Source organism: Aedes aegypti, chromosome 2 (genome assembly GCF_002204515.2).
Source record: "Aedes aegypti strain LVP_AGWG chromosome 2, AaegL5.0 Primary Assembly, whole genome shotgun sequence".
NCBI classification, from domain to species: domain Eukaryota; kingdom Metazoa; phylum Arthropoda; class Insecta; order Diptera; family Culicidae; genus Aedes; species Aedes aegypti.
Window position 1 is genome coordinate 62,965,426 of NC_035108.1, and position 13,398 is coordinate 62,978,823.

General features: G+C 41.4%; 1 protein-coding gene across 1 annotated transcript in view; it reads left to right on the forward strand.

Moving 5' to 3' along the window:
- The first annotated feature begins 302 nt into the window (after positions 1-302).
- Positions 303-13,398, forward strand: part of LOC5574280 (tyrosine-protein kinase PR2) — a 123,497-nt gene continuing 110,401 nt past the window's right edge. The window contains exon 1 of the mRNA XM_021841013.1: positions 303-957. Coding sequence (XP_021696705.1) covers positions 954-957 — 4 coding nt within the window. The 5' untranslated portion in view covers positions 303-953. The remainder of the gene's footprint in view (positions 958-13,398) is intronic.

Here is a 13,398-nt window from a genome sequence, read left to right on the forward strand (position 1 = left end):
GCAGCCCTGTTGACGAACACCAAAACCAAAACAAACTGTCAGAGAATTCTTAAGGAATCTGTCAAACGCACTTTTTTAAAAAGGTCAAGAGTGAAAAATACCCATTATTTGACGTTCGATGCGAATACTCTTTAATGAGTAAATCGACTTTACTCTTTTAATGAGTTAAACCACTTTTCTTGAAAATGGGTATTATTTTACCCATTAATGGGTACTTTCATGTTAGCGTGTTGAACATCGACGTTTGTGTTTGTGTGTGTGGAGCGGGGAACGAAACGAACGAACGGAGAACGTCAACGAACAGCGATTCAGATTGAATCGAAAATCCGTCGCCGTCGGGTGTGTATCGGTTTTCGGGTGCGCGATATTTTCCTTTAAAGGAAAGGGAATTCCCTTTGGGTCCCAACCAACCAAGCAAGTGAATGTCCCCCGGGATTATTGATGTGGAAAACGTTTTGTGATTGGCGTGAAATACTAAGTGTTAAGTGCCCGGCAAACATCCGGAAAAGCTGAAAGTACGGAATCGACGAGTGTATTTTCGGAGGCGAACCGAGATTTCGCTGCCATCCTCCGCTGGATAAGAGTGAAAATTGTGCTTGTTGGGGATTTGGGGCGTGTGACAGTGTCTGGCTAGCTGGAAAACGGCTGAAATTAAATTGTATCGTACCAAGTAGTTTCCTCAGTTTGAAGTGCGTTCTTGTGGTGAAAAGCAGAAAAATCTTGATTCCAGTGAAACGCCTGAAGAAAACTTGAACAGCAGTCGGATCATCAGCAGAGGCTGTAGGAGAGAAGGGGGAGAGTGCAGCAAAACGCAACACACAAAAATAGCATCCGGATGATGGCTGTAATGATGATGATGGTGATGATTGTATTGACGGTTTAAGCGCCCTAAACATACGAAGGCAACGGAGAACGCATTTGGGGTTTGGAATAGTTCAGAAAGCTGCTACGCAATGGGTAAGCCTAATTTGAACCACTTCACTAATGGCCAACATTTAGATTGTGTATTTACTTTGAAACATATTCATCATATCCTACTGGGAAACATTCCACATAGAAGCTAGAAGCATAATCAAGTTTCGATCTGATCAAACATTTTCCGGTTCTGTCCAAATAAGGAATTGCTCCATCCCTAGAATATGGCAATCTCCCTGAGGGGAAAAGTCACATCAAGTTTCATTGAACCCCTTTCGGGAAGAAACGTTGACATAGAGAGTGGAAGGTGGAACTGGGAGATGTGATGAAGGGACTCATACAGATCTGTGCTGGACAGAACTACGGAGATGGGAACACAAACAAAGAAGAGGAAAGTGGATTAGAGTTTTGGTATTCTTTTGCGCTGCGATGGAGAAGGTGCGATGCTAAACTAAAGAATGATTCGCTGAACTCTGACCAAAAGCGAGTAGGTACGCTTGTGCGAGGTTTTGTACATATTAATCTTTGTAACATTATACCGTTTTTATTCATATTACGGACACTTAAGGCCTCAGGGAAGTATAACACAGCATAGAGCATACATAATAAATAATTCTGTATGATTCCTCAACGTTATCGACCGCCGGAAACCTTTAACTTTCGAATGATGGGTAAAGAATACGCTTCCGCTACTTGAATAATTTAAAATAAATCGAAATGTATGTCTTGTAAAGAGTGACTAGCAGTGATTAAAACACGTCTGGTTAGAATGAACGAACAAACATGAATGAGGTATATTTCCTAATCATATTACTGACATTAAACATTAGCAGCCTACTCTGACCATTTCCGTTTCCACTACAACACTCCTCCTAAACGGCAATAGCCAGTCCTATCATCTTGACCAATTTCTCCAATCTAACGCGCTGCAATGGTTTTGTCAATAAATCCGCTACCATGTCTTCAGATGGGCAGTAGACACACTCCATTTCTTGTTTTTGAATAAGATCTTTTGTAAAGTGTGTTACCAATCGTTTGGGTAACAATGAATTTGTGTGGTGGAAAGGCAAGCTGATGGTTCAGATTAATTGATTTGTTATATTTTTTTTTATGTTGTATTGTATAAATTATTTGTTTAAATGTCTAAGTGTTTGATAAACGTTTGTCTCCACGGTTCAGTGTTTGAGTGATGTTTATTTTACGCTTAGTAGCTTAAGGTGTCTTTATTTATCTATTTTGTTGTTGATTCCGATTGCAGATTTGTTCTTTATTTATTTATTTATTTATTTATTTATTTATTTATTTATTTATTTATTTATTCATTTATTCATTTATTTATTTATTTATTTATTCATTTATTTATTGATTTTTATTTATTTATTCATTCATTTTTGTATTTACAAATTTATGTATTACCCAGATTTTTTATTTACATTATTATTCAGATTGTTTATTTATTTTTCATATTACATAAATTTCATATTGCGTTATTTACAAAAAAAAGGAAAACAAGTGTAAGGTTAGGAAATGTTAAGGCTTCGCATGTAGCCCAATCGGAATCTTATTTTTAAAAGTTTTGTAAGACACCTTGATAACTAAAACTTGTTTAGAGTGTAAGGAACTCATCGCTACCAAGACCCACTCATCATTAGAAAGGAAGACGAGTTCTTGATATCTGTCATCAAGGACATGGGAGTTGGATAAGGGTAGTGGGTAGTGGAAGGACCCCCCCCCCCCCCTTTTTACGACTACTATAAAGGGGATGGGAAGATTTTGTCAAATTCTCTTTTAAGTTTGGTCCGGAGAAATGATGGAAGTGACGGTCCGGTTTTGTCCGCTACCATACAAGCCGGTTTAGTTCCACGAGTTATTAGAATACAGTGATTAAAACTTACGTACTAAATAGAATTTAAAACCCAACAGCGATAATACCGTAAAAAACGTTGAAAGTTAAAATGTACGGGTCAGTGTTGTGCCGCACCACGGACGATCAGCAAAGTGCACCTGAAAGATGATAAGTCATCGCAAAGTCAGTGCTGGTCGAGTTAGGCACCATTGGCCATTACGTGCAATCAATGCCGAGCGAGTACGTGGTGCTAATGAACATAATTGTGACGTCAGTAAGAAGATTTTGTGGTGACCGACGGACATTTTGTATTTCGTGGTATTACGCCAAGACTGTTGGTGTCGGTCAAAGAAAAGGTGTTACTCGCTCGAAGACCACAAACCCAAAATGTGCGCAGTGTACCATTTCCCGGACCCTTTGGAACAAAGGCCAAACGCTACAAAGGCCTATACCGTCAACCCCCCCCCCCCTTTTTGTCTATTATGTGTGATGCTGTAGCTGTGGAAGAAGAAGCACGAAGAAGATGAAAACGATTAAGAAGAAGACCCATAAGAACTCCAGAAACGATCGCCTACAAGAACATCTGAAGCAGTAACGGCCGCAACGTACCGGTGAGCTCAATCCATAGTAACCCCCCCCCCCTCTATCAAGTCTCTAAATAAAAAGTTGTTAATTGTAAAAAGTCTGTTTTCTTCTGTTTAAAATTGATGTATGGCCCGTCTGAACCACAGCTAATTAAATTTAAGGTTATTTAGAAAAAATCTTGTTTTCCGTTGTCATTCCATTGTTGTATTGTCCGCCTTTTCACCACTCAGTTCGGAAATTCTCCCGGAACCCTCCTAAAACGACCCTGAGATCCAGGTTATACAAAAGAGGCCTTGAGCGCCCACCCCGGAAGTTGCCGTTGGCTCTAGACCAGCAGTTTGGGGCTTTGGCAGGTCCCCTTCTGGGAGCTCGCAAATATACCTGGACCAAAGAGAGTCGTATCAATTGGCGCCCAGTGTAAAATCTTGAAAAAGTGCTTTCCTTTTGGCCTGAAGTGAAGCCCTTTTTCTCACGGTATCCCGGAGAAAATTCCACTTATTCACATTCGCGAAATCATTAGCTTGGTCGTCAGGTCGGTATGCAATTCGGAGATCAATTTGCTTTGAAGATCCCGGGGAGCGAAATGCGAATCCTTGCGAGTGATGATAACCTTGATTTTTATACCCTCAAACAATCTGTGATAAAAGAAATATGCATTAGGTTATCTAAATAGTTCACTAAAGTTTTAAAGTGTTCAGTGTGTTGTGTAATTGGGGGCCCAGATAGCCGTAGCGGTAAACGCGCAGCTATTCAGCAAGACTAAGCTGAGGGTCGTGGGTTCGAATCCCACCGGTCGAGGATCTTTTCGGGTTGGAAATTTTCTCGACTTCCCAGGGCATAGAGTATCTTCGTACCTGCCACACGATATACACATGCAAAAATGGTCATTCGGCATAGTAAGCTCTCAGTTAATAACTGTGGAAGTGCTCATAAGAACACTAAGCTGAGAAGCAGGCTCTGTCCCAGTGAGGACGTAATTCCAAAAAGAAGAAGTGTTGTGTAATTGTTTGTGAGATTGAGTAAAAATCGTTGTGAAACGATTGACTTTTGAAAACTCGCCCTATGTATAAATTCGTTTGATGTGTTTCAAAAAAAATAAACACCAAAAGCTGATGTTTTGTTTTCGAGATAAATTGTTTGACATACAAACTTTCTCTAAAACCATATTCAATATTTTGCATGATTATTTCCTAATGAGTAATTGCTTCCTTAGCTTTCCCCCAATAAAGTAAACAAAAACTGTTAATGTTTTATTTCTTTCAAATTCAATTTCATTCACTATATTTCTTTAAAAAATTTTAGAATGATGCATTTCATTCACTGCATGATGCATGTAAACACCATCAGCGACAAAACCACCCACAACACTTTTGGTGGAGCCACGACACAAACGGTCACCACTTCTGACGTACGATGGAAGTCGATACTGCATCAAACGACAAACAAAACTTCAACATTTTGTTGCTTTACGCACTCACAGATGTTTATCACTAATCACAAAATCGGTTCAAAAAAATGGTTTCCTACTAGTTCCTCGAAGTGTTCATTGCATCAGAGCAATTTATTCCCTAAAACGAAAAGTAGAATATATTAATTTCAATGAAAATTTACCTCAATCATTGCACAAGATCATTATGAGATCTCTTGCCATGTTTACGATTTGTGCCAATCTGCCGTCTCATCGTTGTGAGTTTTTTTTTGACAAGCAAACGTCAATTGCTCGTAGGGATCTGTCATACATCAGTACGCAGCCCAATTTATGTCGTCCGTCGAGAAGACAACTCATCTCACGCTAAATTTTGAACAGCTTCACTCATCGTACTTTCACTACAGTCTTCCCTCGCCATGTGCGAGAGAGTAATAAAGAAATACGTATTGAGTGAGCTGATTCATGAATCCTCGGTATCAATCTCTGTAACTCTTGCGTGGGAGTTCACAGTTGATAATGATACCTCACGCATAAAACGTTTTTATATTATTTTAATGGGCCCGTCTATCAATAAGTTTTAATCGTAGCATATAATGAATGGTGTGTTTGATGAATGAGTGAGTGTATGAGTGTTGTTCTACGTGTGAAAATTGAACATTTCTGGTCCAAGTCAAGAACTTGTGACGTTGTTATAGTGGAACTGAGACAGTTGAAAGTATTCTTGTCTCTTTCCTTAGTAATAAGTAGTATAAGTAGTTTAGGCAACAATGCTTGCCGCTTATAAAAATATTCTAGTCAGCGAAATGCTCGACGTAAATCAACCTAATTATTATTTTTTCTCCACGATTGTGACGGAGAGGCCAAAGCTGTTTATTCTGACGCAAAAAGAGATCTCGACATTGATACTTTCTGGATTTGATTTGCAAAAAGGCCAATGGATGCATCCGATATTGACTTTGACCGTTTAGGATGGAAGATGGACAGGCTCACTCCACTAGTGCCAAACAAATCGTGGGAAAGAGCTCCTCTGGTCTCCATGAAAAATCATTTCGCGATTTGTAACTGGTACTGGTGGAGCAGTAGTCGCATTGGAAGTCAACAAAAAAAAAATCTTCGATTTTTTTTAACCCGACTCGGGGAAAATTGTTACCAATCGTTTGGGTAACAATGAATTTGTGTGGTGGAAAGGCAAGCTGATGGTTCAGATTAATTGATTTGTTATATTTTTTTTTATGTTGTATTGTATAAATTATTTGTTTAAATGTCTAAGTGTTTGATAAACGTTTGTCTCCACGGTTCAGTGTTTGAGTGATGTTTATTTTACGCTTAGTAGCTTAAGGTGTCTTTATTTATCTATTTTGTTGTTGATTCCGATTGCAGATTTGTTCTTTATTTATTTATTTATTTATTTATTTATTTATTTATTTATTTATTTATTTATTCATTTATTCATTTATTTATTTATTTATTTATTCATTTATTTATTGATTTTTATTTATTTATTCATTCATTTTTGTATTTACAAATTTATGTATTACCCAGATTTTTTATTTACATTATTATTCAGATTGTTTATTTATTTTTCATATTACATAAATTTCATATTGCGTTATTTACAAAAAAAAGGAAAACAAGTGTAAGGTTAGGAAATGTTAAGGCTTCGCATGTAGCCCAATCGGAATCTTATTTTTAAAAGTTTTGTAAGACACCTTGATAACTAAAACTTGTTTAGAGTGTAAGGAACTCATCGCTACCAAGACCCACTCATCATTAGAAAGGAAGACGAGTTCTTGATATCTGTCATCAAGGACATGGGAGTTGGATAAGGGTAGTGGGTAGTGGAAGGACCCCCCCCCCCTTTTTACGACTACTATAAAGGGGATGGGAAGATTTTGTCAAATTCTCTTTTAAGTTTGGTCCGGAGAAATGATGGAAGTGACGGTCCGGTTTTGTCCGCTACCATACAAGCCGGTTTAGTTCCACGAGTTATTAGAATACAGTGATTAAAACTTACGTACTAAATAGAATTTAAAACCCAACAGCGATAATACCGTAAAAAACGTTGAAAGTTAAAATGTACGGGTCAGTGTTGTGCCGCACCACGGACGATCAGCAAAGTGCACCTGAAAGATGATAAGTCATCGCAAAGTCAGTGCTGGTCGAGTTAGGCACCATTGGCCATTACGTGCAATCAATGCCGAGCGAGTACGTGGTGCTAATGAACATAATTGTGACGTCAGTAAGAAGATTTTGTGGTGACCGACGGACATTTTGTATTTCGTGGTATTACGCCAAGACTGTTGGTGTCGGTCAAAGAAAAGGTGTTACTCGCTCGAAGACCACAAACCCAAAATGTGCGCAGTGTACCATTTCCCGGACCCTTTGGAACAAAGGCCAAACGCTACAAAGGCCTATACCGTCAACCCCCCCCCCCCTTTTTGTCTATTATGTGTGATGCTGTAGCTGTGGAAGAAGAAGCACGAAGAAGATGAAAACGATTAAGAAGAAGACCCATAAGAACTCCAGAAACGATCGCCTACAAGAACATCTGAAGCAGTAACGGCCGCAACGTACCGGTGAGCTCAATCCATAGTAACCCCCCCCCCCTCTATCAAGTCTCTAAATAAAAAGTTGTTAATTGTAAAAAGTCTGTTTTCTTCTGTTTAAAATTGATGTATGGCCCGTCTGAACCACAGCTAATTAAATTTAAGGTTATTTAGAAAAAATCTTGTTTTCCGTTGTCATTCCATTGTTGTATTGTCCGCCTTTTCACCACTCAGTTCGGAAATTCTCCCGGAACCCTCCTAAAACGACCCTGAGATCCAGGTTATACAAAAGAGGCCTTGAGCGCCCACCCCGGAAGTTGCCGTTGGCTCTAGACCAGCAGTTTGGGGCTTTGGCAGGTCCCCTTCTGGGAGCTCGCAAATATACCTGGACCAAAGAGAGTCGTATCAAGTGGAACTTTGTTGCAATGTGCTTCATTTTCCTCTTTAGTTTCTCTCCTTCTATAATTTTCAGACAACTTTGGTTATCTTCATTAATGACTACTCGCTGTCCATCATTCAGCTCTTGCAGTAGGAGTTTCAACCATACAGCTTCCTGTGCCGCCTCAGCTAATGCGATAAACTCTGCCTCCGCTGTTGATAAAGCTACACAAGTTTGTTTGCGGCATGCCCAGCTTACCATTCCTCCATTCACCTTGAACGCGAACCCACTATGCGATTTCCGGTCATCTCGATTTTCTGCCCAGTCTGCATCCGAATAACCGATGATGGTCCCGGTCTCCCCTTTTTTGCTCAGTCGAAGTCGATAGTTGATTGTCCCTTTGAGATACCGTACTACACGTTTAAGCTCGTTCCAATCCTCTTGCGTTGGACGATTTGTTTTCCTGCTCAGGATGGATACAGCTGTCGAAATGTCGGGCCTAGTGTTCACAGCTATGTACAAAACTTTCCCGATCAACTTCTGGTATTCGCTGTTGCTTGCTAAAGGGGTTCCGTCGCTTACGTTCTTGACATATCCGGGATCCAAGGAAGTCTTCGAAACTTTGGCATCTATCAAACCGCTTGTTTCGATCACCTCTCGAATGTACTTTCGCTGACTCAAGAAGTAATCACCATGACGATCCTTTTCGACTTCCATTCCAAGGTAATATCGGATATCACCCAGTTCGCTGATGTGAAATGATTTCTTCAGGCTTATGACAAGTGCTTCGATCATCTTCGGATCTTCGCTCACCACAACCAGGTCGTCAACATAAACAAGCACGTAACACCATCGGTCTTTGAGCTGCTTCCGGTACAAGCACGGATCGGACAGACATCGCTGAAATTGCTGCCGTTCTAGTTCTTCGTGTAGTCTCTGATTCCACGCTCTAGCCGCTTGCTTCAGACCATACAAGCTCCGACGTAACCGACACACCTTGTTTTCGCTTCCCTTCTGTTCAAATCCACATGGCTGCCGCATATATATCTCCTCCTCAAGTTCGCCATACAGAAATGCGGTCTTGATATCATATTGCTTCATAGTCATGTTTTTCTTCGCAGCGACTGCCATTAGCGTCCGAAAAGTGGTTTGCTGTCCCACTGGAGCAAATACTTCGTCGTAGTCTGCTCCGTATTGTTGACTATATCCTTGGGCAACTAAGCGGGCCTTGAATCGTACAATCTCACCGTTGATGTGTCGCTTGATTTTGTACACCCACTTGCTTCCAACAGCCTTCCGTCCTGGAGGGAGATCAACCAATGTCCATGTTTTATTGGTGTGAATCGACTCCATTTCTTCAGCCATTGCTTCTCTCCAGTTTTCGGCGTAAGGCGAAGACATCGCCTCCCTGTAATTTTTCGGATCATTGTTCCCATCATTTGCTGTTTTCCCACGATTGGAGTTCAAAGCCAAGCACTGGTCAGGATCGAGATCGCTGCCTTCATTATTGAAGCCTTCGAAGTCACTTGATTCGTCTGACTCTTGATCTGGTCTGTCCTGGGAATCAATACTTACGGGAAGACTCTTGCTTGCTAGATGAAAATCCAAGTACTTTTTCGGAACTGTACGCTTTCTTTCGCTCCGCCGAGGTAGATTTGAAAAATGTCGCGATGGGAGTTCTGTCACGTCAACTACGGTATCTGTAGAGGTATTGCTGATGTCTTTATCTTCAGTGACCTCTTCGTCGGATTCGTGCACAGCTTCCTCAACTTCTGGAACTAAAGGATCACTTGAAACTGTGGTTGGAACGCTTTCGAAGTCCACTGGAATCACCGTTCGTGGCTGTCTGGTTGGTAGAGCACACTTACTTGTGCACTCGTCGATGAAACACACTTCTCGACTCTTCAGGAAGCATTTCGTATTTGGATCGTATAAACGGTAGCCTTTCGTCTCCTCCTCAAATCCGGTCAATACACACGGTCTTGATTTCGGATCCCACTTCCGTCGCTTTTGTTTGGGCACTTGCACCATAGCCTTCGTTCCAAATACCCTGACATGAGAGATATCGGGCTTCCTTCCGCTCCAGACCTCTTCTGGAGTCAGTCCATGACCGCGAGTGGGAGAGCGGTTAACGAGGTACACCGCCGCTGCCGTTGCCTCCGCCCAGAACGATTTTGGAAGGTTAGCTTCAAATAACATACAGCGTGCCCGCTCAGCAATCGTCCTATTTGCACGCTCCGCCAGACCATTTTGTTCCGGTGTATAATCGTTGGTGGTTTGATGTCGTATTCCCATCTGTCTCAAGAAGCTTTGAAATCCTTTATTCATATACTCCTTACCATTATCTGTCCTCAAGATCTTGATCTTCCGACTGCTCTGACGCTCCGCCTGAGCGTGGAATTCCTTGAACCGAGCAAGGATCTCTTCTTCAGATTTGGTCTTCAAAAAATACACGAACATCCGGCGGGATCGATCATCAATAAAGGACACATAATAACGGCTTCCTGACGGTGATGGTACCTCCATTGGTCCCGCTACGTCCGAATGGATCACTTCTAGTAGCTCTTCTGCTCTTGATCCGCTCTTGCTGAATGGAATTCGTGTCTGCTTCCCCATTGGACACACGGTACAATCGCCATGGTTCTCATTTGAAATTCGCATTCCACACGCCACACCGTCAGCCAGTTTCTTCACACTGTTGTAGTTGAGATGCCCCATCCGCTTATGCCAAGTTTCTAGCGATGCACAAGCGGAGCTCAACATTACTTTACCAGCTGCTTCCGACTGCGCCAGCTTGAACAAGTCATTCTCGATTATTCCGGTTGCCACTAGCTTACCTTCCATGTTGAAGATTTCACATCCGCTCGATTGGAACACCACCTTGTAGCCTTTTTTGACAATCTCAACCACCGACAGAAGGTTTGTGGACAGATCCGGAATGTACTGCACGTCATGAACTGAAATTCCATCGTCACTATCCTGACATACTGGATGAAGGGTAGCAGTACCACACGCTTCGATTTTCATCGTTTCCTTGTTCGCAGCTACAACGATTCCGTTTTCACGACGCACGTCTTGCAGCAACTCCAAATCTCGGGTCATGTGTCTGGTTGCACCTGAGTCCAAATACCACTGGTTCTTGCCCTGACCTTGAATCGTCGACAAAACAGTGCAGAAGGCATCTGCTTTCTTATTGGCTTGATTATCCGGACAAAACTTCGCTATGTGGCCGAACTTGCTGCACTTCCGGCACTGTGGACCCTTGGACTGCGACGAATTTTTCTTGTTTTTCACGTTACTATGGAAAACTTCCGGCCTCGGCTTGAATTTTCCCTTCGCTACGAACGCCGTTTTTTCACTTGGCATTGATTCTTCTTGCAGTAAAATCGTCTTGACGGAATCTCCAGTTATAGCCGCTCCCGAGTTCTTTAGAGCCATCACCATTGGTTGATACCTCTCGGGTAGGCCAGCCAGCAGAAGAACCCCTACGAAACGTTCCGGGATCGGAAATCCAATCTCGTTCAATTGATGGCACGTTGAAATCATCTTGTTGGCGTAGGCTTCCATAGTTCCGCAAGATTCCAGATCGGTCCGAATGAGCTTGTAAAGCAGAGCAACTTCTCGCGTCAGGCCAGTTTCCTCGAACGCGTCGTTGAGCTTCGTCCAAGCTTCCCGAGCTGTCTTGGCTTCACGGACATGGTAATAGTTCTCCGGTTTTAAGAACAGAACAATCTTCCCTTTTGCCTTCAGATCCTTCACAGGGTCAACCGCTTCCAACGTTCCATCCGCTTTCTTATTTGGTTCAACGGCTTGCCACAGGTCTTCCACTTGGAGATAAGTTTTGACGGCAAATTTCCAAGTTGTCCAATTTTCTCTGCCGACCAATGGCTCGATTCCGAAGTTCGAATTCGCCATTTCTAACCGTTACTCTGGGCCTATAACCTCTTGTAAAGAGTGACTAGCAGTGATTAAAACACGTCTGGTTAGAATGAACGAACAAACATGAATGAGGTATATTTCCTAATCAAATTACTGACATTAAACATTAGCAGCCTACTCTGACCATTTCCGTTTCCACTACAACAGTATGGCCTTTTGATGATTCTTATTCCGGACGCTTCCTCACTTTTGCCTCATATTCCGGACACATTGATTCGAATTCCGGACAGCTCATGAAAATCATGGTTAGAAAGGTCAAATCATCAATTGAAATCGTTAAACCACTAAAGAGACGTCTATGGCGGTTGGGCATTATAATTTTGCATAGATATTTATGGAAATAGCTTATTGAAACGAGCCTCGAAAAAGTGAACTTTTGAACGGCAAAAATTGAAACGTTTCGTGTGAAATGTTTCCCATACAAAGTAGAGTGTCCGGAATAAGAAGCTGTCCGTAATATGAATCAAAACGGTATGTGCGTTAGAATGATAATTACGGAAATAAATGAAATGGTCCATATTTTATATGGTGCTCATCAAATATCCTTTCACAATTGAGAAGTGACCGAAGAGACAGACATTCCTTAGGCCTTCCTTAGCCGAGTGGTAAGAGACCGCGGCTACAAAGCACAGCCATGCTGAAGGTGTCTGGGGTCGATTCCCGGTCGGTCCAGGATCTTTTCGTAATAGAAATTTCCTTGACTTCCCTGGGCATAAAGTATCATCGTACCTGCCACACGATATACGAATGCGAAAATGGTAAATTTGGCAAAGACAGCTCTCAGTTAATAACTGTGGAAGTGCTCAATGAGAACACTAAGCTGAAAGACAGGCTCTGTCCCAGTGAGGACGTTATGCCAAGAAGAAGAAGGTGTGACAGACATTGGTTGATGCGGCAAACTGTTCCAACTGGGCACATCTCGTTCTATGAAGTCTATTACCCTATTACTGGATTACTTTGCTAAATTTCCAAGAGCTCTAATAACCTTTACCCAAATGCTACTCTTATCAAACCAATCTTACTGAATTACGAACTGAACTTCTGACTAACACAAATCTTGGAAAAGTTCACACAGAATTATGGTTAGATTCTTATAGAAAATGGGAAAAAATCTTTTAAAATGTTGGCAAGGATTCTAACATCCAGTCACCGCCAAAATCAAGTATGCTTTTACCTGTTCGTATTCGTAACGCGACTACTCCACAGGGCTGCCGGATTTATATTTCCCAGTTTTCTCAATAAAAAGCTTCAGAATCTTTTTGAAGATTGCCACAGATATTTCTTATGAAATACACACCAGAGGTCCTGTCAGAAATCCTTCTAGAGATCTTCCTCCAAACAAGCACATTTATGATTCGATATTTTGCCGCTAGGTGGTGCTAGTGAGCATGTAAAATTAAGCATTTTAGACAAGTTTTATCTTGTATTCCACATGAGATAAAAAGTTCGAGTCTTTGGCAAAGTTGTTCAGAAGGTCAATTACATTCGGAAGATAGACTATTTGTATCAAAATTTTGCCGCCAGGTAATGGTAGTATGCATGTAAAATTGAACATTTTAATCCAGTTCTGTCTTGTAATCCATATGAGATAGAAAGTTCAAGTCTTCGGCAAAGTTCTTCAGAAAGTCAAGGACTTCTGCCACTAGGTGACGCTAGTGCGCAGATAAAAATGAGCATCTATCTCATCATCCAGATAAGATAGAAAGATCAAGTCTTCGACAAAGTTGATTATAAAGTCAAGGACATCCGAAATGCAAAC